General features: G+C 39.7%; 1 protein-coding gene across 1 annotated transcript in view; it reads right to left on the bottom strand.

The window, feature by feature from the left end:
• The window catches only part of FRYL (FRY like transcription coactivator), a 165,233-nt gene that overhangs the window by 65,450 nt on the left and 72,333 nt on the right, over positions 1-27,450 (bottom strand). Inside the window, exons 16-31 of the mRNA XM_056855634.1 lie at positions 27,296-27,428; positions 25,532-25,639; positions 23,934-24,171; positions 23,126-23,311; positions 22,930-23,016; positions 21,412-21,680; positions 20,858-21,053; positions 12,516-12,640; positions 11,258-11,315; positions 9,596-9,687; positions 8,235-8,407; positions 6,524-6,684; positions 4,042-4,152; positions 2,608-2,762; positions 2,406-2,505; positions 797-965 (exon numbers count right to left, since the gene is read on the bottom strand). Coding sequence (XP_056711612.1) covers positions 797-965; positions 2,406-2,505; positions 2,608-2,762; positions 4,042-4,152; positions 6,524-6,684; positions 8,235-8,407; positions 9,596-9,687; positions 11,258-11,315; positions 12,516-12,640; positions 20,858-21,053; positions 21,412-21,680; positions 22,930-23,016; positions 23,126-23,311; positions 23,934-24,171; positions 25,532-25,639; positions 27,296-27,428 — 2,361 coding nt within the window. The remainder of the gene's footprint in view (positions 1-796; positions 966-2,405; positions 2,506-2,607; positions 2,763-4,041; positions 4,153-6,523; positions 6,685-8,234; positions 8,408-9,595; positions 9,688-11,257; positions 11,316-12,515; positions 12,641-20,857; positions 21,054-21,411; positions 21,681-22,929; positions 23,017-23,125; positions 23,312-23,933; positions 24,172-25,531; positions 25,640-27,295; positions 27,429-27,450) is intronic.

Here is a 27,450-nt window from a genome sequence, read left to right as displayed (position 1 = left end):
AGACATTCAGACAGGATGTACCACAATGTTGGGGGCGGCAAAGGAAAAAGCCAGTGAGCAGGCTGTAGCTGCTCGTGCTCTTATACAGGAGTGGGGATGGCACGCCACCACCGCTGCAATGACTGGAGCTGGCTCTCAAGGTTCATATAGAGAAAAGCAGTCCTGCCGAGCAGAAAGCCCTTGCATTAATCCTTCATTTGAGAAACTGCCCTATATGAATCTGCCCAATATTGATGACCCCAAAGATCCCTTTCTCTGCATGCTCCTGCCTTCAGAATTTAAGCAGGGTAGCTAATGGAGAGTAGTGTATATAGCAGCATGCTGGTTATAGCAAAACACTCTTCACAGAAACATTCACTTGGTACCTTCCCCATTAAGCTCCATAATTGCCTGAGCTTTTAAATAAAAGATAGTTTTGCTCTTGGTGGTGGTAGTTTTGTTTTTTGTTTGTTAGTTGCAGTGGCTGTTCTGTTTTTTGTTTGATTCCTATTGCAGAGCCCCTCCCCTCAATCTGAAGAGTAGCCCAGCCCTCAGCAAAAGACTTTGGGGTGTATGTGCAGAGGGCCGCAGGAAGAAAGGGAAGGCAACAAAAATAGCTTCCGTTAACTTGCACCATTCATGGAAACACTGGATTCAAACATTTGTTGCTGTCTGGCATCCACTGGAATTTACTGTGTTACCAGATGTTGGTGCAGGCTATTGTTAACAAGAAGAAAGTCAAACTGAGCTTAATAGCATAAGTGAAGTGCCCTTAGATGGCTTAATTTTTTTTTAACTTGGTATAACCAAAAGATACCTGAAAATATTGCAAGAGTTAATTCTGGGTAGGTTCTTGCTAATTCTTCAGAGAGTTGGTAATAGGAAACAGAATACAGATGCGGCAAAGGTGAAGGCTGGCTCAATATCCCATCAGTTCTCTGAACTTCTAGTTTATGAGCATAGCGAAACATCTTCGGTTCTAAAATCTAGAAAAACAGAAGTCAGCTGTGTAAAACAATCATGAGTAACACAGTGGACTGCAAACTCCACAGTGGACTGTTTTCAAAACAATAATCCTACACAATGTTCATTTACAGCACTGGTTCCCAACCGGGGGTCCGCAGGGGTCCGCAAGAACTAAATTAAGGTCCGCGAAACAAAGTTATAAAGTTCCCGTAATATAACCAGACCGAATCAGAAGATACCCAAAAGCTGATTCGCAATCCTTTTGGTATTGCTGTTGAAGAGGTTTCAGAAGTAATCCAGGAAGAGGTCATTGAATTCCAAAATGATAGGCACTGTAAGGATGCGTTTGAATCAGTTTCTTTTGATTGGAAGCAAGTGATGATATTCGTGTAGCTCTGAGCAACAGTATTAGCCCCAGAATTGCCCAGCTTGTAAAAAGGATGCAAGCTCAAAAATCACATTGATTTACAATTAAAAGTTCTCTATTATAAAAAAATATATTCAAATATTATTCTAAGTTTAATGTTTAACTAACAGTTATGATTAAAGTTTATTTTCAAATTCTCAGAATTTTTATTTTGAACCTTGGGGTCCCTGCACCGAACAAAAAGGTCCTAGTGGTCCCTGGTCAAAAAAAGGTTGGGAACCACTGATTTACAGACTGCCAACATGCATTAAAACATAGATATTAATCACTGATCACTGAGGTTTTTAGTGCATTGCATTACATGAATGCCCTAACCTGAATAGCCCCAGGCTAGCCTGATCTCGTCAGATCTCAGAAGCTAAGCAGAGTTAGTATTTGAAATTGGTATAGTTTTGTCAACAGGTAATCTTGTGACTTGGTTATTATTTGTTCAAATTCCGTTGAGCTTCTCATATTGCCTTGATTATAACAGTCCTTTTTCAGGCAATGAACTATTTGGTTAGTATTTGGATGGGTGACCTCAAAGGAACACCAGGGTCGTGATGCGGAGGCAGGCAATGGCAAACCACCTCCAAATGTCTCTTGCCTCGAAAACCCTGTGGGGTTGCCATACGTCAGCTGTGACTTGACAGCACAAAAAAAACCTATATGAATTCTTGCGTCTCACTCAACTTTAAACACACACACACACACACAGTGGCCTCTAGGTTCCAGATGTAGGCCATGGGAAGGGTTAAAAATGTAAGAATTTTGAGCTTTAGGAAAGAATACAGTTGAAGCCTGACAAGACTAATGAGTTTCTGCCATCTGCTGGCAAGTGAGGATAGTGGCAAAGTCAGTCACAATTTCACTGCAGTGAACAAGGGTTTATATACCAATATTGAAACAGCCACTGAGTTCTATTTAAATGAATAGATGCATCATAAAAACATGCCTAACGATCTTACTTGCATAATCATTTCCTGATCAATATTTTATAAACATTTCAAAAATATGTATTTTGAAACTTTAAAATTAATTCTTGCAGACAAACCTGTAAGAGTTGCATAGCAACTTCATAGATGGCCCTAGAAGAATCTGCTGCTTTAAATAATATAAGATTGAGGAGAGTAACTGTATCACACTGGTAATCCCTGTGAAGGGAGAAAGAAAACCAGTGAATAAATTAAATTACATGAGTGTATACATTCATACATAAATTAAATAAATCTTAGACATTTTTGTTTCTCTAGCACCTGTTTTGGAACACACTGGCTATGGCTTTAAAACATCCGGCTGCCACCCTCTTCGAGCCTGTATAACAACGATCAACAGCCCAATACATGAGGTTACTCTGGTCTGGGTTGAGCTCCAACAGTAGCATAACTGCCTCACAGCCTAGCTGATGAACCTAAACGAACACAAAAAATACAGAACTCAGCACACAAACAGTTAAAGGTTGTCTTGAAATCTAACTGTTGCAAACATTTACAATCTTTATAATATTCAATTAGGCAATTACTTATATAACTGCATAACCCAATAATAAATATGTCTTAAAAATAGGCAATCTCATAAGAAAGCTGCAGAGTAATAGGTTTTTAAAGGTCTTCAAATTTTTTTGTAGACTAAACCACATTTTAGGCGTTACCATTTACGGTGGTGCATTCTAATTAAACACCCACTCAGAAGAAGAGTTGGTTTTTATATGCTGACTTTCTCTACCTCTTAAGGAAGAATCAAACCGGCTTACAATCACCTTCCCTTCCCCTCACCACAACAGACACCCTGTAAGGTAGGTAGGGCTGAGAGAGCTGTGACCAGCCCAAGGTCACCCAGCTGCCTTCATGTGTAGGAGTGGGAAAACAAATCCAGTTCACCAGATTAGCCTCCGCTGCTCGTGTAGAGGAGTGGGGAATCAAACCTGGTTCTCCAGAGCAGAGTCCACCGCTCCAAACCACCACTCTTAACCACTACACCACGCTGGCTCTCATGATTTCAGGTTTAGGATGGCAGTCTTTAATCATGTTAAAAATTTAACACCTTACCGTATTTTTTGCTCCATAGGACGCACCACTCCATAAGACGTACCTAGTTTTTAGAGGAGGAAAACAAGAAAAAATCTTGTTTTCCTCCTCTAAAAACTTGTCTTATGGAGCGAATGCCGGCTGGTGCATGAGCGTTGGGACGGCGCGAGCCGGCGTCCCCTCCCCGACAGCCAGCTGGGAGGAGGGCAGGGCCGCACAGAGCCGGCTGGGCGCGTGCGCGTTGCGCTGGAACGACGTGAGCCGGCTCTGTGCGCCTGCCAGCTGGCTGTCCGGGCGGGGAAAGCCGGCTCGTGCTGGAACGACTCGAGCCGGCTTTCCCCGCCCCGACGGCCAGCTGGGAGGCGGGCAGGGCACACAGAGCCGTCTGGGCGCGCTGGAACGGGGCGCACAGAGCCGGCTCGCGTCATTCCAGCATGCCCAGCTGGCTCTGTGGGCACATTCGCTCCATAAGACGCACAGACATTTCCCCTCACTTTTGAGGAGGAAAAAAGTGCGTCTAATGGAGAGAAAAATACGGTAATTTACAAAGGGTGTAAAGGATGGATAGAAGCTACACTTTTCAGCTTTCATGAATCTCAATTATCCTAGGATTATTTGAAGGCAGATACACTTTTTAAAGGTTACTGGTGCCGTATAAATTACCTTCTTATCCTGTGAATCCAAAATATTGTCCAACCATTTGTACAAATAGCCATCTGATGAGAGACCTACATTATCTGCAACAGGACCACAACATAGCACAGCAGACATAGCCTTTAAAATTAAAAACACAATTCAGAGAGATTAGATGGTTATAATTTTACTTCGTAAGCATTTATAGCAGCCTGGCATCTGATGGATTGTAAGGCTTTATAAATTCATGCCAAAATCTGACAAGCAATCATATGACGCTTCCACATAGTAACACTACCCCAGCATTCAGTCACTGCTGCTACAAATGCCCAAGGATCATCCACTTGGCAGTATTCTCGATGTTTTCCTCAGTCATCCCCTCATGCCGGCCATTCTCCATGCCAGTGGAAGAAGAAAAAAACTGGTAGTTGCTGTAGTGCTTTAGCAATAAAGCAAGTAACGATAAAAAAGGCAAAGTATCCTCCAGAGATGCATGGGGAGAGGGGAGTGATGATGAAAAAATGGTGAAAGGGTGGGAGATTAAAAACATTATACCTTCCTATACACACTGTGCACAAACCCACTCTATGATATATCATGAAAGATCACAGCAAAGCAGGACTGGAAAAGAATGGAGCCAAGTAGGGGAAAATCCAAAAAGTGCACAAATACAGCATGATGTCATGTGGATACTCCCAAAAAAATACCCCACTCTGACTGCACTGGTAGATGTTCTTCATCTAAATCTGGACAAGATAAATTAATCCCCTGTTAATATTGTTAGACCTATTAACTCCTTTGACATGCCTGACCACTCCATTCTTAGCCACTGGAATATAGGGTTGGCACTGCAGTAGCTGCCCTTTGGTGGTTTCAGTATTTCTTGTCTTATCAGACACACAGGGCTTTTCACTGGAAGAGTAACGTCAGTCATTTTGGATCTGTGTTATAGAGTGCTACAAGATTCCATCTTGTCACCTATACCCTCCAATATTTATATAAGATTGTCAATAGTTTTGGGGTTGGATGTCCTCAAAATTACCTAAAGCTCCAGATGCATATCTGTCTTGGTTCCCAATCGGTGCTCTGAGGCCGTGTTTAAGTGGCAAAGACAGAACAAGTTGAATCCAGAGAAGACAGATGCTGGTTGGAAAGGTTGATGCTTTAGGGGGAACAGGCCCACTTATTTTTGGATGGAACAGAACTGGCACTTTGCAGAGCAGGTTAAGAGCTTGGGAGTACTCATGGATCCAGCCTTGCCGTTTGAGAAGAAGTTTGGTGTAGTGGCCAAGAGTGCTTTCTGTCAGCTGTGTATTGTTTGGTAACTCTTCCCTTTCTTAGACTCAGCCAACCTGGCCGCACTAATCCATGCCTTTGTAATCTCATGGTTGGATTACTGCAACACATTCTATGTGGGGCAACCAGAAAATTGCAATCGGTTTAGAATTCAGAACCCAATGATTGTTGGAGACGAGACAACGAGAACACACTTTGCCAACTTTAAAACATCTGCACTGGCTGCCAGTTTGTTTTCAGTTTCAATCTGAGATGCTGGTTATAACCTTCTAAACCCTTTATGACCCAGGACCATTTCTCCTCATATGTACCTATTCACTAATTACAGCCCTCTAGCCGTCACCTTCTGCTTGTGCCCCCACTTCAATTGCCCACCTGATACCCACTACAGCCTGTTTTCAGGAGTATCTCTCCTCTTTTGGAATGGGCTCCTGGATATGGTGAGGAAGGTGCTGTCCTTAGATGTTTTTAGGAGCTGCTTTAAGGCTGTTTTATTTGCTAGGGCTTTTAATGGAGTTTAAGGTGTGGCATTTGCTTTGGGGTGTGTTAATGGTGTTTTACTGTTAGATTCAAGTCCAGTAGCATCCTAGAGACCAACAAGATTTTAGGAGTTAGGAGCTTTTGAAAGTCAAAGCTCCCTTTGTCCCCTCCCTATGGGGTTTTACTGTGTTATGGATGGTTTTAATTTAGGATTGTAAGCGACCTTGAGCCATAAGGGAAAGATGGGGTATAAATAGTTAAATAAATAAGTCTACTTCTAGGCAAGACACACACAGCAAGAGACAAAATTCCATCCGAAAATAACTTTAAAATACAGAAATTCTAAAAAGTGATAAAAAGCATTCATGACACCAATAAAAATTACGTCTAACCCTCATTGAAAAAGAATGTGCAGGAAAGTACTGTTGTGCAAAACCTTTGAAAGACTCCACCAGGGGTGCTCCAAGAACCTCTGTCTCATACCAAGTCAGATCACTGGTTTATACAGGTTAGTATTATTCATGCTGCATGGAAGCAACTGCTCAGGGTCTTAGAAAGAGAAAGGCCTTTCCCAACAACTGCTGTCCAAGATTTAACAATGGAGCTGCTGCAGATTGAACTCTTCCCTACAAACAGCAGCTGCTGCAGACAAAAATTAAATAAGCAGCAGCGGATACAATTGTCACCTTAACAATTAAAAACATTTGCCAACGCATGTTCTTAAGATGACCGTTACCTTTAATGCACAGTACTGGTGTCTGTTTATTTGCATGTTCCTATCACTGTATCTATCAAGGGGAGTAAACATGATGCTGAATGGTCCCGCCCAGTGACTGAACAACATGAAGAGGCTGTGACGTAGGCTCTGCTGGGGGAAGACACTTCTTCTCTGGTGCACTAAGAAAGAAACAGATTATTTAAAAGACAACCTTTAGTAAGCTAAACCCAAACACCAGAGTTTTTCAAAGGCAAGCAAACTTAAAATGGAATCTCTTCAGCAAGGTTGTCATTTATACTTCACACTCAGTAATACAGGCCTTTGGCCAACAATATGTTGCATTCTTTCCCCAAAAGACATATATTAAAGTATCTTTCCAGTTCCAAGATAGAAACTGCCCGTGTCTTTGCACACAGACTCTACTAGAGAACAACAGTTCAAGAAGAAATGAAATACTAGAGCTGTGCACCATTGTTTTCTGGTATTTTTCAGGTTCATTAAATCTGGAATATTTCGAAAATCTGAAAAAGCCGAATATAAAGGATTTGGCTTTTTCAAATGACTGAAAATTTTCGGGTTTAATAAACCTGAACACGAAAAATATGCTGCGCAGAGCTGCAAGTCCACCAAGTGCTCCAGCCCCAAGCTTGAATCACCCTCCATTGCCCCTCCCAAAGTTGGAGGCTGCAGGGGAGGGCTATTGGAACGCTAGGAAATGGGTAAAGGCAAGGACTCAGCCAGCAGGTAAGTAAGGGGGAGGGAGAGAGGAAATGGCCGAGGGAGCAAAGTGGCCCAGAATAATGCCAAAAAAATTTGGCATTATTCAGGATCTGCTTTTCTGGCTCCCTTTAATCACTGCCATTTTTTTACCATTAAAAAACTCTCCCAAAAATACTGAAAAGGCATTTTTAGTTTTTTTTTTTTTCAATTCGGCTTTACAAGTCGCAGCCGACTTACGGCGACCCCTTTTGCGGTTTTCATGGCAAGAGACTAACAGAGGTGGTTTGCCAGTGCCTTTCTCTGCACAGCAACACTGGTATTCCTTGATGGTCTCCCATCAAAATACTAACCAGAGCTGACCCTGCTTAGCATCTGAGATCTGATGAGATCAGGCTACCCTGGGCCATCCAGATCAGGGCTTAGCCAAATATACACCCCTACTAAATACCACAGATCAAGGATGAAATGCCCAAAGTTGACCAGAGCCAACAATCAGTATTGTCCTTCCAAATTACAATGAATTGTGGTAACAAGTGTTGATAGATGTTTTCTATAGCTATTGCTGAATATATTTTTGCAGAATGAAACCCAGCAGAACCTATAGACTCTAATATAGTTGTGACCAGGATCTGTTTTTTTAAACCATTCTTAACCTTCAAGATAAGCTGCAAGTTGCTGGAGTAAGTTTTATATATTGTGTCAACTTTTAAAGTATCAGAAAGATTTTAATGGTGCTTTTAGAATTTGGGGGTATGCTTTATTCCCTTTTTGCTGCCTTGTGCCGATGGAAAGATAGAATGAAACTCCTTGAATGAATAGATGGATAAACAAAGTTACTATGGATTTAAAACAGGAGTAATAATCCCTTACACAAACACATGGATTTTAAATACAACCCATTCGTCACTAGAACATTTAACTACAGAAATAAAAGCATGTTTGCTTATAAGGAACAACAATATATTGGGTCTGACATTTAAAAACATAATGTGATGTTTATTGTGAATACCTGGAACATTCTGAATGATATTCGCCACTAAGGCACTAAAATGGCATCGGATATCTTTCAATGTGTCAGAGTCCTTTTCGTTTTCTGCTTCTAGGAGTTGCCTGGTTAGATCCACATACTCCAACAAAGTGTTGTTAAGGGAATGTGTTTCATTATCAAGGCCACCACTCGCGCTACAGAGGGGAAAAATGCAAATACGAATGAGGCACAGGGTTCTGCAACACTTTCCCCAAAAGACAGCTGTAAAATCATAGCATTGGGCAGGAACTGCCCGAGCTACTAAGCACCAAAACCTTCTATTTAGCAGCAGCAATGCAGCAACTAACAGCTCTGCAACTAAGACTGGATCCAGGAGTTAACTGACCCACTTGCAAGACAAGCTTCCTTAGTCCTATAAAAAGCAGCTATGACCGCACTGGGTTACTGGATCACTCGATGCATCTTAGTGCAGAGCTTGAATCAGGGCTCATACTTTTTAATTTTTAAAAAAAAAAAATAATATTTATTAAAGCAAACCAAATAAAAACAAAGGTCTAGAACACAAATACTAAATACACCAGCATCATAATATACAAGCTTGAACAAAGTGCACATTCTAGACAAAAAAATAAAACCATTTCATTTCTCAAACTTTTTGGACATTTGGCGTTGTGAAAGGCAAGTTAGTTTATTCAGACTAATACACTCAGATCAGCTTCTCCAACTGCTCCTCCTTCTTTGGGATGCTTTTTAATTAAACATGCTTTTTGATTGAAGTAACTAGTTTAAAAACGTATTACAAATTAATCATTATGGTAGCCATTTTAAAGTTTTCAAAATATTTGAAATAACGAGCTAGTTCTTTTTAACCCTCCTCACCCTCGTGAATAATAACTGGAACTGTCAGAATAACAACCCCATCATGCTTGGATGCCAGCAGGATCTGACCTCAAGAATATACTGGAGAAGATGCAGAATCTTGCACTCTGATTCTCACTTGTGTGCTTCAGGACTTTCTCTCATGCGAGTGAGGCTTAAATAACCCAAATGCTGTTTGGATAATTTTAAGCGGAAGTCATGCAATATTTACTTTTTCTTTCATCACACATTGCCTATTCAATAGTTATTCCACAAAACCAAGCAGTTTGAAAAAAAGCCTGAGTTCTGGCAGTGCTATCAGTTTAAAAACCAAGGAAATGGTATAGTACTCTGTATTCTGATTATGTCCCACAGAACTCAGGCATTCCCACCTCCCTCCCCTTTACCTGCACTCATACTGGCACAAAGAGGCAGACTTTCTTTTCCTAAAATCTGTTGCCTCAGTAAGGTTTTGACCTTATTTTGTAACATATAAACATTTGGCAGAAATATGTCATGCTTACCAGTGACTAATGACACCAGCATCAGCCAACAGTTCAAATATTCGTACTAGCTGTACGCGTAAAATATCTCGACGCCTGCGCCGTTTCATATTCTGTTAGAAAAGAGAAAGTGGCGTGAAGAAATCACACTTATGCTATTCTCATGATGGTACAACCTTTGTCAGATTAGGTATATCAGGCTAAAGCAAAAGGGAGGAACTAAATAACTGTGAGTAGAGCTTCGCATGGAATAGACTGTTGCTACATCCCCTTTCGTATTGCAGTCCTCTTTGCTCTTCTGAGAAGTTGTTTGTGAGGATCAGGAAATCCTGAGGAAGAGCTTGGGTAGGAGTCTCAAGTATGAAGAGGGAACAGGTAGAAATGCCCCCTCTCCCACATGAACGGAAATTAACTTTCCAAATAATTTATTTACTTCATTTATACCCTACCCTTTCTAAATCAGCTGACATAATTTTCTTCTTCTCCATTTTATCCTACCCCTGTGAGGTAGGTTTGAGAGTGTGTGACTGGCCCAAGGTTATCCAGCAAGCTTCTACGGGGGAATGGGGATTTGAACCTGGGTCTCCCAGATCCCGCTCTGACACTCTAACCACTAAACCACACTGGATGTACAATCATGCAGAACAGCCCTGGATTTGACTTTCAAATGATAGTCAAAGGCAAATTAAATAAAGTACTAATTTGAAAAAGCTAATTTTTATACACAAAGAAGTTCTCTGGCATTAGGGACTGAAAGGGTAAACCAATCTCAAATTGTTCATTTCTTCCAAAACTAGCCTAAATACATGCCTTCTTATATTCAGATCAAGACTCCCAAGACATAATGCCTGGGGAATGCTTTCATGTTTAGAACAAATTAAGTTGTACTGGCATGAGTTGGTTACTTCTACCAATTATTGACCAAAAAGACTGCACAACAAATTCAAAGGGATTCAAGTTTGTGCCAAGGTATTTACTGCAAAACCAGCCAATGCATACTAAAACAGAAAATGCTCATCCTGGAGCAGAGAGAGCTTTTGGGTCCATTTTTTTTCCAACAAAGAAATCTCACTGTTCAAAATACATTGGAGGATGTTGGATAATTTCTTAAATTTACAACAGGAGCAATTTGCCTGCAACCACTAGAATCGCTCTGGGCAGTATTTGTCTATTGTTATAACCAACTACAGGAGCAGCTTCCAACTGGTTGCATCTAACTACATCCCTTTGTACTTGAACTAGAAAAAGAGGATATATAAATTATTCTACAACAAGAAATACACACAAATAAATTACATCACTAGTTGGCTAACAACATAATGTGATCAATAAGAAATTAAATATCCTTCTAAGCATAACAACATATTTTAAGCATATGAACAGGATCTTGAGAAGGTGGCTTGTTCAAGCTTCAAGAACTGAAGCATATGCAAACCTGTGTATTTAGCTTCTGCAGTTAGTTACACAAGCTAAATACACAACTGGATAGGAAGTATCATTGTGCTTTGGATCCCAGTCATTATACGTAACCATCTGCAAAACCTTGTCAGCGGTATATTTTGTCATAGATCTACCTTACATTTTAGTCACACATATCAAGTGTATCTTTCATTTTTCACCTAGAATGTAAAGGATAAAGTCTAAAAATAGGACACTGAACACAATTTTTAACATCTCCATTACCTCTGGCCTTCTTTCAAGTGCTTCTTTAATTATAGGATGCAGCTCTTCTATTAATTCCCTGGATGAAAGATACAAGTCAATGAGATCAGTACTTAGGTTCCCAAATATGACCAAGAAAAAATACTGTCAGTTTCAGTTGACTCTCGCCCATTGCAGTGACAATACACTACGCAGAATAACTTTAATATTTTACAAATTAAATGTAGTACATCGTTTTGATGCCCCAATCCAAAACTGCATTAAATTTAACGAGGTTCTCAACAGACCTTGACTAATGAAATTTAGAACAGCTACTTTCTGTGCAACTACTATAACCCAACGCATCCAGTGGTCTGAATCCAAACTGGCCCTTGCCTGAAGAGAAGGCCTGCAGAAGGAAGAGCTGTGATTCCCCCCTTGAGCTGCAGCCACCAACACTGCATGAAAAGCCATCAACAAACCTCAGAAGCACATTTTCCGGATGTGCAGGACGAAAGGGAAAACCAGAAAATCTTTCTGTAAGCAGAGCTCTGCTCTCTTTTTTTGAACCAACCCATTTTTTTAAAAAAGATGAAAATTAATGTCTTCTTTACAAGGATATTAAGCTGCGTTGATAGCACATACTTTCAAGTCCAAACTCTTCCACAATCAGCTGAAAATGTTAATTCATCATTTTCAAGATAAATTTTTAATGCAAGTGTTTAAAGCGTTATAATTTAAAACACAACTGAGAAATTCTTAATGAGATAGGATGGCCACAATGAATCCAGGCAAGCAAACTTTATGGCAAGCAGGGAAGCAGTTTCTGCTTCATCTTTTCCATTAAAATTAATGGGGGGGGGGGGAGTCAGCAGACCAAGAAGCAGCAGTACAAGGACTACCATGACATGTCAAGAACCCATCTGTTACAAATACGTAGTCTTCAGGCATTCAGCAGATAACAAGACAAGATAGCAGGGTTTCAACTCCAGGCATTACTTTGTTTCTCCAAATAGAAAAGCATTCCTAAAAACATACATACGCTAGTTAAACCCTACAGTACTAGAACCCACACATGTTAGGAGGCAACATTGTGGGTTATCCAAAGACATTCAAAGGCCAGTCTAAGCATGTGAAGTGTGACAGTGCTCAAAAATACTTAACCAAGGGATAGAAAAGCCCAGCATGCACACAGCTTAGACAGCACTATTCATTTATAAAGCACCTATTACTGCTCTGTGAATTGACAGAAATATGGTGATTTGCTCCCTGCTGGATGGACAGGACATAAACTGATTACCTGAAAGCACCTGGGCTAGTCCTGCCAAGGCCCAGAACAAGGGATTCTGTAATTTCCATGCTCTCAGAGCGCATCATTGGAACAATGTGCTTAAACAAGGATGAAGGGGATGGAATGCCAATTATCTGCAAACACAAGCAAGATATCACTACAGTTCATTCATTATGATGTTCAACCTATCATAATCAATTCAACATCAGAATATCAACATCTGCATAAAAATATTTTGGTGAGGCAGCTAAGAAAGATGTAGAAAAGAGGCTGAGTCCTCCCCCCACCCCCCCAAAAAAAAGATTACGAATGACTTCAAAAGAGTCGGGGGATGTTTTTTACATTTTACCTTTTGTACTAAAGTCTACAGGAGGGAACTTAAAATTTCTTCTCTGGAAGATATGGACAAATATTACATGTTCTATTCTAATAATGTTATTTTTGAATTTGAATGAATGAATGAATGAAGTCCTGGTGGTTCTACAAAACTTCTGAGAAGTCAAGCTAGGAATAGGTGATAATGAACTAATGGCAGCTTTAAAGATTTCTAGTAGACCTCTGATGGTCCGGGAATCCATAAATGTGTCTAACCATTTTCTGACCTCCCAGCTATATCATCACTATTTTCTAAAACAATGAACTCACAATGATAAATTACTGTTTTGTATGTTTTCGGTGTGTCCCCCCCCTTAAACAGTCTTCTATATTTTCTGGATTTTTTAAAAAGAGTACATTTAAGCTTTTGTGATTTTATAATAAAAATGCCCTTTTTATCCAGATCAAATAGACTCCCTAGCTCACATTGTTTTAGCATGTCCACAAATAATATTGCACAAAATAAATATATCAATCCCTGGATAAAACAGCTACAGACACTTTCTGAGAAGCAGATACTGCGTTATCTGCTGTCAAACATATCGGTCAATTGCGTGAGAGATGTGGCAACTTTTTTCTTTAAAGTGTCAAGGAAAAATTAAATTTCATTTCCCCTTTTTAAAGTGTGAAGTGGTTGATGGATAGCCAGTGGCTGTTAAATCTAGGGAAAGGATCTTGTAATATGACCTCTCACACATGCAGTCTCTTTTCTAAACTGCAATACTATTGGGGAGAAACCACAAAGTTATGATTTTGTTCCAATAACTGTGAAAATCATCACATATCATACCCTAGCAAAATCTTTATTCCATCTGTGCAAAATAAATTGATTTATTTTTTCACTTCAGAAAAGTTTCCTAGCTTGTTCCATACACTATTACATCCATTTGCCAGTCCACACTTTTCAGTTTCAGATTGGGTACAGTCCAGTCAACCAAAGGTACAGGAGTTCCTGACTGGGCTCCACACAGCCATTTTCTCTGTGCCTCTACCTATTCACAAGCATGTACACCAGAAGGATGATGACAGTAGGATGTATGGGACATCTATGTGTAACTCCCATATCCCCATTCAGCCTTCCCCTCTTATCCTAACACAAATTTCTTGTCTTCTGGGGAATGGGAAATTTACATGGATGGGAGGGGGTGGATGGGGATACAGGAAATATACACAGACTTCCTGTTAGCCCAAAGTCCCAGTAAGCTGCTTGCACATGTTAGCCTAAGAGCAAAGGAAAGACTCTACTGAGCTCCACTGGGATCCCCAAAACATGGCTACTGTACTCATGGTGGTCTGGATAATGCTCCTTGACTTTTGCAGCCAAACTAGGCTTCCCTTTGTTCTCTTATTATTATTGTTGTAAATTTGGGGGGGGGGGCTCTAAGTGGTCACCATGCAAATTGCAGGCATTTTACCTTCCATCTTTTCCCTTCCTGTCCTTCTCTTGTTTATTCTATCCCTCACTGGTTTCTCCACGCCTAAACCATGGACTGTAAATTCTTAGGGCATGTCTGTTTATTTGCTTTTTTGAAGCACCAGGCTCACCTGTTAGCACAGTACAAATAAAAAAAAAAGATTACTATTTCTCTTCCACCTTTATTTCTACGTGTGATCTGCTATGTGAGAAAGCAGAAGTGCTGCTACTTGCATTTTAAAAAATCCATAATGCCTTGGGTGGCCTACTGCAAACAGGTAACAAAAGTTTTCCTATTATGAATTAATGCCTTTAGGTATATTACCTTACCTTCAGTTTCAGAAGTATTTAACTTTTGTACATGAAAGTCTACCAAAGAACTTCCTCAAGCATTTCTGTACAACTCTTTGGCTTAATTCACACATCGCCCTGAACCAAATTATGAGCTTCCAAATGTCCAGGCAAACAGTGGTTTAGCATCACTTGTCTGCTTTCATCTTGTATCTGCTCAGCATTCTCGGTACAAGTGCATCTGATTTAACTGACAGGATTCCTATAACAATTGGTGTTAAACAAGGCTGTATCCTTGCTCCCCAACTTTTTAATTTGTTTTTGAATGATTTGGTTGGCAGACTAGATTCCATTGATGGACACCCCCCAAAGCTTGCTTGTCGCCCATCTCCTTTATTACTGTACGCAGATGATACTGCATTGCTTTCAATAACCAGGGTCCGCCTGAAAAGATATCTGACATCATTTTATCAATACTGTAAAGATAATAAGCTGGCAATTAATTATGCCAAAACTAAAGTAATGGTTTTCTCTAGAAGTTGACACACACAGAAATTGTCTATTGGGAGGTATAGAAATTGAACAGGTTAAAACTTTCAAGTATCTAGGTGTTACATTTCAGCATAATTTAAGCTGGAACTCTCATTGATCTCATGCAATTAATTTGGCCAAACATTCAGCTGTTCAGATATCACAGTTTTTCTTTGCTAAAGGTAATCAATATGTTCAGGGGGCAATTAAAATATTTAATGCCAAGGTGCTGCCACAACTCTTATACGGCTGTCCCATTTGGATCACAGCTCTCAATCAAACTATTGAGAGCATTCAAGCCTCTTTTCTAAGACGAATTCTAGGAGCACCTAAATGCATTTCCTACCTAGCTATTTGTGCAGAGTTAGGCCAAATATTAATACCAAGGCTTGGATTGCCACTTTTAAATATTGGATTAAAATCCATTTTAGATCTGTACCTGATAGTGTTCTAGCCTATTTGAAAAGTGATCCTTTTAGCCTGCAATGATCCCAAGTTATTCTTCAGAAGTTGGCTTGTATTGGAATTGATTTTGACTCTTTATTACTTTTTGATGAAAGATCCGCTTTTCGAGTAATCAAGCAAAGGCTTCTGGATCATGAGCTGCAAACCCTTTTCCCTACTAAGGCGTATATATGTTCACCTGATTTTTTTTGGCATTTCTAGCCAGCTAAGCACTATTGCTCATTATTTTCATAATTTAGTTGATCCAGACCAAAGAAGAGCTTTTTTCTTAGCTCGTATGAATGCCTTTCCATCGAAGGTCCTACTAGGCAGATTTAGTCACATTCCGTATCAGGAGAGACTCTGCCCCTGCGGCTCAGGATCTCCAGATTCGCTTATGCATATTATATTGGAATGTCGCCTGGGTGAGGGCCCTCGTAATGACTGTCTATTAGATCTGCTTGATACCGAAATAGTCAATAATAAAAGTCGAATGTTATTTGCTCTATTGTCTGATACTAAGCCTGAAACAACTGCTTCAGTTGCAAAAATTTTGGTAACGTTATTGAGACGGGGATCCATGAAGCCCGTCTAATGTTTTAAGTTGCTGTTGTGATTGCAGTTTATCTAGTGAATGGCCAATGATTATGACTATTATTGTATTATATCACAGTCCGGCTGGATGGGCAGATTATTTTAACCTTTTGCTTAATTTCAATAATGTGGAATATTTTATATATTTCTTATTTATTTGTATTTTATATATTCTGTATATTTCGGAGCCTTAGGGCCCTGGTTTGTTCATCTTGGGTTGGTGTGATTTGATTTTGATCATGAGAATTTGTACGAGATGTCTTTTGAACTATGCCTATTAAAGGTTAATGAATGAATGAATGAATGAAGTGCATCTGGAGACAGGGCAACAGGCATACTTATGGTTTGCCAATTCAGATATCACACTAAGCCATAATTACAAAAAGGAAATGCTTCAAATAATGGTTTCAGGTCATAAACCATGATTTGTCAACTCAGACATCATGCTAAACCATAGTTATTGTAAGCCGCCTTGAATCACGAGGAAAGGCGGGATAGAAATGTTGTCGAAGGCTTTCACGGTCAGAGTTCATTGGTTCTTGTAGGTTATCCGGGCTGTGTAACCGTGGTCTTGGAATTTTCTTTCCTGACGTTTCGCCAGCAACTGTGGCAGGCATCTTCAGAGTAGTAACACTGAAGGACAGTGTCTCTCAGTGTCAAGGGTGTAGGAAGAGTAATATATAGTCAGAAAGGGATTGGGTTTGAGCTGAGTATTGTCCTGCAAAAGTATTGTCCTGTAAGTATCAAGATAATGTGCTAATGAGGGTATGGTATGTTAATATGGAACCATTGTATCCTGAAGTGATCTGTTAATGTGTGTAATCCAAAGCTAATCTGTATGGCTATTGTTGAATGTTGTCTTTGTCTGGAGGTTTTTCAGGGCAGGAAGCCAAGCCTTATTCATTCTTAAACTCTCCTCTTTTCTGTTAAAGTTGTGCTGATGTTTATGAATTTCAATGGCTTCTCTGTGCAATCTGACAAAATAGTTGGTAGAATTGTCCAGTCTTTCAGTGTCTTGGAATAAGACCCTGTGTCCTGTTTGTGTCAGTCCATGTTCAGCCACTGCTGATTTCTCAGGTTGGCCAAGTCTGCAGTATCTTTCATGTTCTTTTATCCTTGTTTGTATGCTGCGTTTTGTGGTCCCGATGTAAACTTCTCCACAGCTGCAAGGTATACGATATACTCCTGCAGAGGTGAGGGGGTCTCTTTTGTCTTTTGCTGATCGTAGCATTTGTTGTATTTTCTTGGTGGGTTTAAACACTGTTTGTAGGTTATGTTTTTTCAAAAGTTTCTCCATCCTATCAGTGACTCCTTTAATAAATGGCAAGAATACCTTTCCTATGGGAGACTGTTTTTCTTGAGTTTTCTGATTTTTGTTTGGTTTAATGGCCCTTCTGATTTCATTCTTGGAGTAGCCGTTTGCTAGCAGTGCGTGATTTAGATGATTAGTTTCTTCCTTGAGAAACTGTGGTTCACAGATCCGTCTTGCACGGTCCATTAATGTTTTGATTATTCCTCTTTTCTGTCGGGGGTGGTGGTTGGAGTTTTTGTGTAAGTAGCGATCTGTGTGAGTTGGTTTCCGGTAGACCTTGTGACCTAACTGAAGGTTTGTTTTACGGATGACAAGGGTATCAAGAAATGGGAGTTTACCCTCAATTTCCTTTTCCATGGTAAACTGAATGTTTGGATGGATATTATTAAGATGGTTTAGAAAGTCCATTAATTTTTCTTCACCATGGCTCCAAATGGTAAATGTATCATCTACGAACCTGAACCAGACTGTAGGTTTGTAAGGTGCCGATTCTAATGCTGTCTTTTCAAAATATTCCATGTAAAAGTTTGCTATTACTGGACTGAGTGGACTTCCCATAGCTACTCCATCAATCTGTTCATAAAATTCTTGATCCCATAGGAAATAACTTGTTGTCAAACAATGGTGAAATAAGGCTGTTATATCTTCTGGAAAAATCTGGTTAATCAATGAGATTGTGTCTTTTACTGGAACCTTGGTAAAGAGGGATACAACATCAAAACTGATTAATATATCCTTTGGATTGAGTCTTAACGGACTGATTTTGTTGATGAAGTGAGTTGAATCTTTGATGTAAGAAGTGGTTTTTCCAATGTGGTCCTGTAGGAGGGTGGTCAAATATTTAGCTAATTCATATGTTGGGGAACCAATGGCACTCACGACATATGAATGGCACTCACGACATACCAATGGCACTCACGACACTCATTCATATGTTGGGGAACCAATGGCACTCACGACATATGGCACTCCCCAACATATGAATTAGCTAAATATTTGACCACCCTCCTACAGGACCACATTGGAAAAACCACTTCTTACATCAAAGATTCAACTCACTTCATCAACAAAATCAGTCCGTTAAGACTCAATCCAAAGGATATATTAATCAGTTTTGATGTTGTATCCCTCTTTACCAAGGTTCCAGTAAAAGACACAATCTCATTGATTAACCAGATTTTTCCAGAAGATATAACAGCCTTATTTCACCATTGTTTGACAACAAGTTATTTCCTATGGGATCAAGAATTTTATGAACAGATTGATGGAGTAGCTATGGGAAGTCCACTCAGTCCAGTAATAGCAAACTTTTACATGGAATATTTTGAAAAGACAGCATTAGAATCGGCACCTTACAAACCTACAGTCTGGTTCAGGTTCGTAGATGATACATTTACCATTTGGAGCCATGGTGAAGAAAAATTAATGGACTTTCTAAACCATCTTAATAATATCCATCCAAACATTCAGTTTACCATGGAAAAGGAAATTGAGGGTAAACTCCCATTTCTTGATACCCTTGTCATCCGTAAAACAAACCTTCAGTTAGGTCACAAGGTCTACCGGAAACCAACTCACACAGATCGCTACTTACACAAAAACTCCAACCACCACCCCCGACAGAAAAGAGGAATAATCAAAACATTAATGGACCGTGCAAGACGGATCTGTGAACCACAGTTTCTCAAGGAAGAAACTAATCATCTAAATCACGCACTGCTAGCAAACGGCTACTCCAAGAATGAAATCAGAAGGGCCATTAAACCAAACAAAAATCAGAAAACTCAAGAAAAACAGTCTCCCATAGGAAAGGTATTCTTGCCATTTATTAAAGGAGTCACTGATAGGATGGAGAAACTTTTGAAAAAACATAACCTACAAACAGTGTTTAAACCCACCAAGAAAATACAACAAATGCTACGATCAGCAAAAGACAAAAGAGACCCCCTCACCTCTGCAGGAGTATATCGTATACCTTGCAGCTGTGGAGAAGTTTACATCGGGACCACAAAACGCAGCATACAAACAAGGATAAAAGAACATGAAAGATACTGCAGACTTGGCCAACCTGAGAAATCAGCAGTGGCTGAACATGGACTGACACAAACAGGACACAGGGTCTTATTCCAAGACACTGAAAGACTGGACAATTCTACCAACTATTTTGTCAGATTGCACAGAGAAGCCATTGAAATTCATAAACATCAGCACAACTTTAACAGAAAAGAGGAGAGTTTAAGAATGAATAAGGCTTGGCTTCCTGCCCTGAAAAACCTCCAGACAAAGACAACATTCAACAATAGCCATACAGATTAGCTTTGGATTACACACATTAACAGATCACTTCAGGATACAATGGTTCCATATTAACATACCATACCCTCATTAGCACATTATCTTGATACTTACAGGACAATACTTTTGCAGGACAATACTCAGCTCAAACCCAATCCCTTTCTGACTATATATTACTCTTCCTACACCCTTGACACTGAGAGACACTGTCCTTCAGTGTTACTACTCTGAAGATGCCTGCCACAGTTGCTGGCGAAACGTCAGGAAAGAAAATTCCAAGACCACGGTTACACAGCCCGGATAACCTACAAGAACCAGGGATAGAAATGCTTTAATAAATAAATAAAACAAATTAAATTTTCTTAACAATGCCTTAATGTGATCCATGAATTCAGTCTCTCAGTTACAAAGGCCAGCCTAAAATTTTGGTAAACCAGAATAACTGACTCATCTCAAACATTTTGTTGGCTTACTAGCAAAACATACAAGTTGTGTTGAAAGGGGACCGAAGCGAGAAAAATATGTCTCAGGGCCTCCTTTATTTTGCCTGGTGAAATAAGTACACACAGGTAACTAAAGGGGGGGGGGAAACCTAGAGCACAAACCTTTAGAAAATTATTGTACTGCATTTATTTAGTATATTACTATGCTACCCTTTTTCCAAGGAGCATGTTGGAGGTAGTAATCGTGTTAAGAGTTGACTGAGCATATTATCGTTCAATATCTGAGGAAGGGAGGCTCAGCTGTGCTTGACTTTCCATTTGTGGCAAGAAGGCAAGCAAATCTATTACTATGGACAATAAATGACCTCATCCGCTATAAGAGTATCCAGCAGCCACCTGCTAAGAGGAAAAATATGAACCAAAGCTTGGACACAACCAAGTTGTACCTATCCCAAATAAGAGTACACCTTCTAGTAGGCTGAGAAGACAACTCTTCATTATTTAAAAATAGCTTGAGATCTCAGTGAATGAATCCTGTACTTTTATTTCATTATAATAAAGTGAAGATAAGGAAATGAGGTAATATAACTTCTTTGCATTTCTAACTTTAGTAAAATACTTCAATTTGCTTAGAAGAGCTTGAAGAACATACTCTTGAATCAATGCTGTAGCCACTATCCGGAGTAGACGCCAGCGTCTCAGGAGGGGAACATCTTACAGAACCTGCAGATGCAGAAGAGGATGTAGAAGTTGCTGCACTGCAGCAAAGAATTAGGTAGTTTCTCCAGAGCCCAATGTAAGAATCACTGCTTACAGCAGTATTTACTTTCTTGGCATTGATAGGGCTGCTGTTAAAAAGAAAAGAAAAGAAAAAGGACAGGTTCTTATTTAAAAGAAACATTTCATGATTGATATTAATGCCTCTGCTTAAAACTGTGCTAGCAGTGTTTTTGTTACGTTAGCTGGACTACACATGGCTTTTTGAAGTCTGCACGTTAGATGGCACAAAACCTGACAAAAGGCCGGCTTTGCAGAAATCTTCACACTCCCTTTAGAATAGGAAAATGTTGTTTCTAGTCCTCAGGGTGGCAGAGGAAACATGGGAGTAACATACTTATCCCTCAAACAAGGGTTATCAATAGCATATTCCACAAGAATGAAAAAGATGCACTTAATATACTCAGTTCAATTAAGAAGGGCACTTACTTTATGTCAACTTGTGGAGACAATAGTTGGAGTCTAATGTAAGCAAACATCCAAGCATAGCTCATGGCTGTAGGGCAGTGTTTTGGAAGATATTCCTGTTTCATGAAACTGGAGAGGCTAATAATCCAGGGGTCTTGGCCCTGAGTTACATGTGCAAATATCCATATATGGGATGGACTGACGACATCAAACTGATGGCTGATAGGAGAGGAGCTCCAGTCAGCTAACGTCTGTAAGTCTATTGAACTAGGACAGTACAGTAACATAGTCTGCAGATACAGAAGAAGACAGATTCATTTAGTGCACCAGAAATTGTTTTGGTAAATCACCATGTGGTAAATCACAAAGGCAAAATATAACATTGTAAATCCTCTTAACGGTAGTTTCTTTCAACCTCGATGGATATTCCTCCCTGTTTGTGCTGTCCCTCTTTCACCATCCTGTTCCCCCATCCCTTTTGCACATAGTTTACCAAGCCAGAGAACATATGCAGCATGTGGTAACACTTTATAGCCTTTTTAAAAAAAAAATCCCCTACCCCAATAAAGCTTGTTTCATTTCCCTGAACTCGGCCTCAAGTGAGTTTGCCTGTCTCCTAGTCACTGGCTCTCACTTCCATTTTCACACACCTTTTGGATTGTTAGTCACAAACACATGAAGCTGCCTTATACTGAATCAGACCCTTGGTCCCTCGAAGTCAGAATTGTCTACTCAGACTGGCAGTGGCTCTCCAGGGTCTCGGGCAGGGGTCTTTCACATCACCTACCTGCCTAGTCCCTTTAACTGGAGATGACGGGGATGGAACCTGGGACCTTCCCCACGCCAAGCAGATGCTCTGCCACTGAGCCACGGCCCCTCCCCTCAGTCCTACTGTTTAAGCAGGGAGGGTTCCAGGCGACTTTTCATTCCTAACACATTGATCTGTTTCCATTTGAATGGTGGCATCCTTTCCAATAGAGCTAAAGAAGAGCATGCGTATGCAGAGAGGAACTAACACACCTGGGCCAAGCCTCCTGGAGACGGTTCGCTTCACTCGCCAGCCCTCAATAATTGCTACAAGTAGTACCTTGGGAAGGGAAGATTACCTAACTGGCTAGGCCTGCCGTGTATGCCAGCACTTTAGAAGCTTTAGCAGCAGAAACATAACAAACTATTTGCATTACAGCTGCTGAAGCTGATATATTGAATTCAAACTGGAATGCTGTTTAAAGAAGACACAAATTCATTGTTACGTTTTTGGACCTTTGGTTCATAGCCCGTGGCACACAGTGAGCTGAACTACTGAAATCAACACCAGCCCAGGATGCTGGAACTTAGTACTGTTATGTTTTTGTTTGTTTACATTGCTTTTTTTTTTTTGCATTTACTTTGTTAGTCACTTTAAGTGTCAAGATGGAGAAGATGGATTCGGAAGTGTTGCATAGCATTCAGCTCAATATAATGCTGTGCACAAAGTACATTTTTAGCTAAGTAAAGCAAGGAATTACCAAAAACAAAGGTGAATTAAATAAACCTTACCTGATCAGCACCAGTGAGATGTATGAAACTTTCAAGAACAGATGAACTCAGCCTGTCCATTACATCTATAGCCAACTCATCGTCACCCTAAAAGTAACAAATTGTAAACATCTGATGCATAAGAAAGTTGAGGAACATTGAGGCATAGATGTTAGCTTACTAATAACGATACTAAACAAAGGCAAATTACTCTTACCTTGGAGAGGTCTAGCACTGTGAACAAGGCCCTTATTTCTCTAAGACAACTGACGGCTAATCTTCTAGTGGCAGGTCTTGTGCTACAAAGAATGACCAATGCAAAGCCTTCTACCACATGGAATACACTTGAATAAGGGGTTCTTTCCAGGGGAAGAGTAGGACCATTTCCATTGGCAACACCACGCTAAAGGAGGAGAAAAAAACAACCACAGGAGCAACTGAAATTAACGGTGGTTAAAACTGTAATGGGATAACACTGTAGAGGAACAAGATCTAATAGCAATGTAAGAAACTGCATACACATTCATTCCTCCGATCTCTCCTGTTAGAATTATTGATGTTGGGTGAAGCCAGGAATGACATTATCACCATTTACAATAGTGGCCAGTGCAGCAGAAAGACACCAAGAGAGCAAGCAGAAATTAAGCAGTTGGTAAAGCCCTATAAAGAAGGGGGTGAATAAGCTACCTTCTTCTACAATCTCTCTCCAAACAAGATATCAACTCCTTTTCTAAATAACCAGAATTTATTCCTACATCTATCCCAACTGACTTCTTCTAATCCTCCTTTATTCTCTAAGTTATTTTGTCCTAACCTGCACAATTCAAAAAGGTTTCTTCTTTTTAACGAATGTTTTCATATTAAATAATTTTCAGTAATTTTTATATTTGCACGAAATTGATTTTGTGACATTGTGAAGATTTGATGAGCAGCAAAAATCTTCTGTTGTTTATTTCCAAATAACAGAGTCAATCATTAAGGGATAATAATTACCAGTAGGGTCATTTCTTACAGAACAAAGGTACCTGAGCTTCTTGGTTCTTATTTTGCATTTGAACAGCTTGTTTCCACTGATTGATTAGCTGCACTAGCATCTTTACTGCATTGTCAAGAAGTGTTGGGTGAACATCAGTCACCTCACGGACGATAAAATAAACAAATCCCGATAAAACGTCTTCCCGCCAATCTGGAAAATCAAGCATTAATGCTTGTAAAGTGTTGAAAGCCAGGGCACGCAGTTCTTCATCCATGTGAATTGTCAACCTGTTAGGAACATAAGTTATTATTTAGAATTTGTATATATTGCTTGAAATGTTTTCCGCTTTCTGGTTAAATATCTCTTTTGCTGGTTAAAGATCTCTATCTACTTTCCAGTAACAAAGAATCTATTTGAAGTCAGTCTAATTTTTCCTTTGTTCAGTTAATTTTATGGTCAACCACATGGTATGTTTTACAAGGATGGCTAAAAGAATCTGAATCAAAGTTATTATAAGTTCACCAGTCTTCAAAACATCTATTTTGCTCAAAGTGCCAAGAATAGCTTACTCAAGGTGACCCATTTTCCTCATGAATGCTGCCATATAGGAACTTCGCTTGCAAGGATAGGTTACTCCTTTCTAAATCTGACAAAACAGTCTGCTTCCAAATCACCCCTACTACTTTTATTTGAGTTGCTTGTGGAATGTCAACTTTATATTAGAATGAAATATTAATCTTACACTCACACTATAAGGCTGACTACTCATTAACTTCCCATGTTTCCTGTCATAAGGGCAATCCACTCATGGACAAGAACTATTCTCTGAAATACTACGGTTAAGAGATGAGGAGCACCGTGTGGGGTCACATACTCCGACTGTGGAGAGGGAAGGGGCTGGATAGAGAATTTTCCCTACCCTGTTATTTCTAGTCTTCACTAACTGTGTTACATTGACAGAAACATTAGTGGTGGCTAATGCTTACCAGTTTTCTTCTTAACTATCTTTAAAGTCCAGTATCAAATTCTAGTTAAGGAAAAGCCCTGATTTACAGTTAACACATTAAATGCTATTATTAATTTAATGCTGTGTAGGTAAGATCAACAGTGGGCACTTGTTCCAAAAAGGGAAGTGTACAGTCCTGTGGCCCATTCTGGATTTCTTAACCATGATTTAAGAAATCCACATCATAATGTCTGCACCAGCCTCTGAATAACTATCTTAACATCCAAGTTCTCAAACCACAAAACCTAGTTTAGCAGTTGAATGTGTGAGCAGGTATCCTAAGCAAAACAAATTAACCATACAAGCTTTTCTTCACAATTTTTATCCAGAAATCTGATGTGTGGACAATAGTGTAAAGCAGTGTAAAATAAACCTTCTTGTATCTTGAGTTTCACTGAGATGTTGCCAGAAAGAGCAGACATCAATTCGGCCATATTGTATGCACAGTACTACTCTATCTGAAGAAGTGAGCTGTGACTTACGAAAGCTCATACCCTGCCAGAAATTTTGTTAGTCTTTAAGGTGCTACTGGAATCTCTCTTTTTTTTCTAGAACGGCTATAAACAATGCATTTATTATCTTGATCACAATATATGAAATTCAATTTTTAAAATTATCTTCTCCAAAGAACATTTCTTTACCTTGCAAGCAGTTCAATGAGGTCAGTTCTGCTCATGCCATCAGGAATTAGCCTTGGAATAGCAGCGATACAAGTTCTAAACAAATCAATTTTTGGTTTTCTCTCACCCCTTTAATAGAAAATGTGTACAAAATAGTCAAGGAAAGACTCACATTAAGACAGTAGTAAATATAAATACACATCAGGGATTCAGTTATCGATAAACAGGGCTGTACTAACCTGTTACGAGTGGTCCCCTGGGCATTCCCATATGGGTATTTTGCACATGCAGGCCTGCCACAGAGAGATTCTGGAAGTTCAAAAAACATACCTGAGGGTGCTCTGTCCCCTCCCCCACACTGTTTTCTACCTTTTGCAGTGTGAAATAGAGCGGGAGAAGCACCCTTCCTTCAGTTCCTCTCTACCATTCACAGGAGAAAGGGATGTATGACTACACAGGTGACCACTCAAGAACAACAGCTACAGGTTAGCACAATCCTGTTTCATCATTGTGGTACCCCACGGCAGAGTAGCAAGCTGATTTACCACGGCAGAGTAGCAAGCTGATTTACCAATCTCAGAAAGGCAGGTATGATCTCACAGTTGAACAGAGATTGCAGGATCACTCACTCAACAGAAACCTGTATTTAATTTGGCCATTTGCAGCATGTCTGCAGTGGCATGCTTCTTTTATGTTTAAAGTAGCCAATATGTCCCTGCAGCCATTTGCTCATTTAATGCTAAATCCACAGCTTAGCTATTATATGGGATCCCCATTTGGGTTAGTGTACTTAATCAGTTGTTGAGAAGATCCAAGCTTCTTTCTTGCATCGCATTTTGGATGTTCCATATTGTGTAGGATATGCAGCCATGTGTTGAGACTGGGTTGAGTCTCTTAGAAACAAGAGCCTGACTTCAGACCTTGAAATTTTCTCTGTGCCTCCACTTCATATCTGAATACTCTAGTTTTGAGCATATTATGTTGTCTGACTCTTTTTCAAGTAATTGGTCATGTTTAATTTTGTGGAAAATTAAGTCAACTGTCATTTCACTTGACTTGCTTCTCATGATGAGAGAAACAAGCTTTTAGAGTTTTGTGCCAGAGCGTGTATTCATTAGCTAATAGGTCATGTTCTCCACTTGTGTATAGTATAGTGCCTGATTATGGGGTTCCAGCTGCTTATTTCTTACACCTCAAATCCCTGCAAATTCGCAGAACTTTTATGCTCACAAGGTTCAGTAGTTCTGTATGGCAGATTCTTGAGAAGTTCTCATCAGGAAAAGACTGCCCGGGTAGAGGTAGAGCTCCAGAATTTTTATTTCATATTTTGAGTCGTTGTAATTTTTATCCTTAGTTGAGGAACTCTTCAATTAGCCCTTTTTTAGCAAGTTTAAAGGCCATTTTGAGAAGCAGCTAGTTCTATATCTTCTATCTGACCGGAACCCTCATTTTACTAATAAAGTAGCAAGATAACTCCTAGCTGTCTTGAGGCTTTGGGAATTGATTGTCAATAACGGGATAATTTCCTTTTTCCTCCCTCTTTAATGATAGTTCATTTGTGCTATTTCTTGATGCTGTCTGATTTGGTTAGCTAACTTGCAATTAACGCCTAATAAAGGTTTCTGATCTGATCTGCAGGACCACTCCTCACCCTGCCACATCTCTCATGGATGAAAGGAGAATGATGTAAGCCACTATATGGGTCCCCGTTAGGAAGAAAGGCAGGGTGTAAATAAATAAAAAATAATAATATATAAGAACGAACAGGATTGATTTATTACATACGTGATCATGTCTTCAGGTTCTTTATTAGACATCTGTATACTGGTCATGCACATCGGCCTGCCAACTTCTTTGTCTAGATGCCTAAGGATGCTGTCTAGTGCTTTTCTTACTTGAGGATAGTATATTGACATTCCTGAAGAGGCAAAGTTGAATGG

This window comes from Euleptes europaea, chromosome 9 (genome assembly GCF_029931775.1).
Source record: "Euleptes europaea isolate rEulEur1 chromosome 9, rEulEur1.hap1, whole genome shotgun sequence".
Taxonomy (NCBI): domain Eukaryota; kingdom Metazoa; phylum Chordata; class Lepidosauria; order Squamata; family Sphaerodactylidae; genus Euleptes; species Euleptes europaea.
This window is presented reverse-complemented; position numbering and strand designations above follow the sequence as displayed.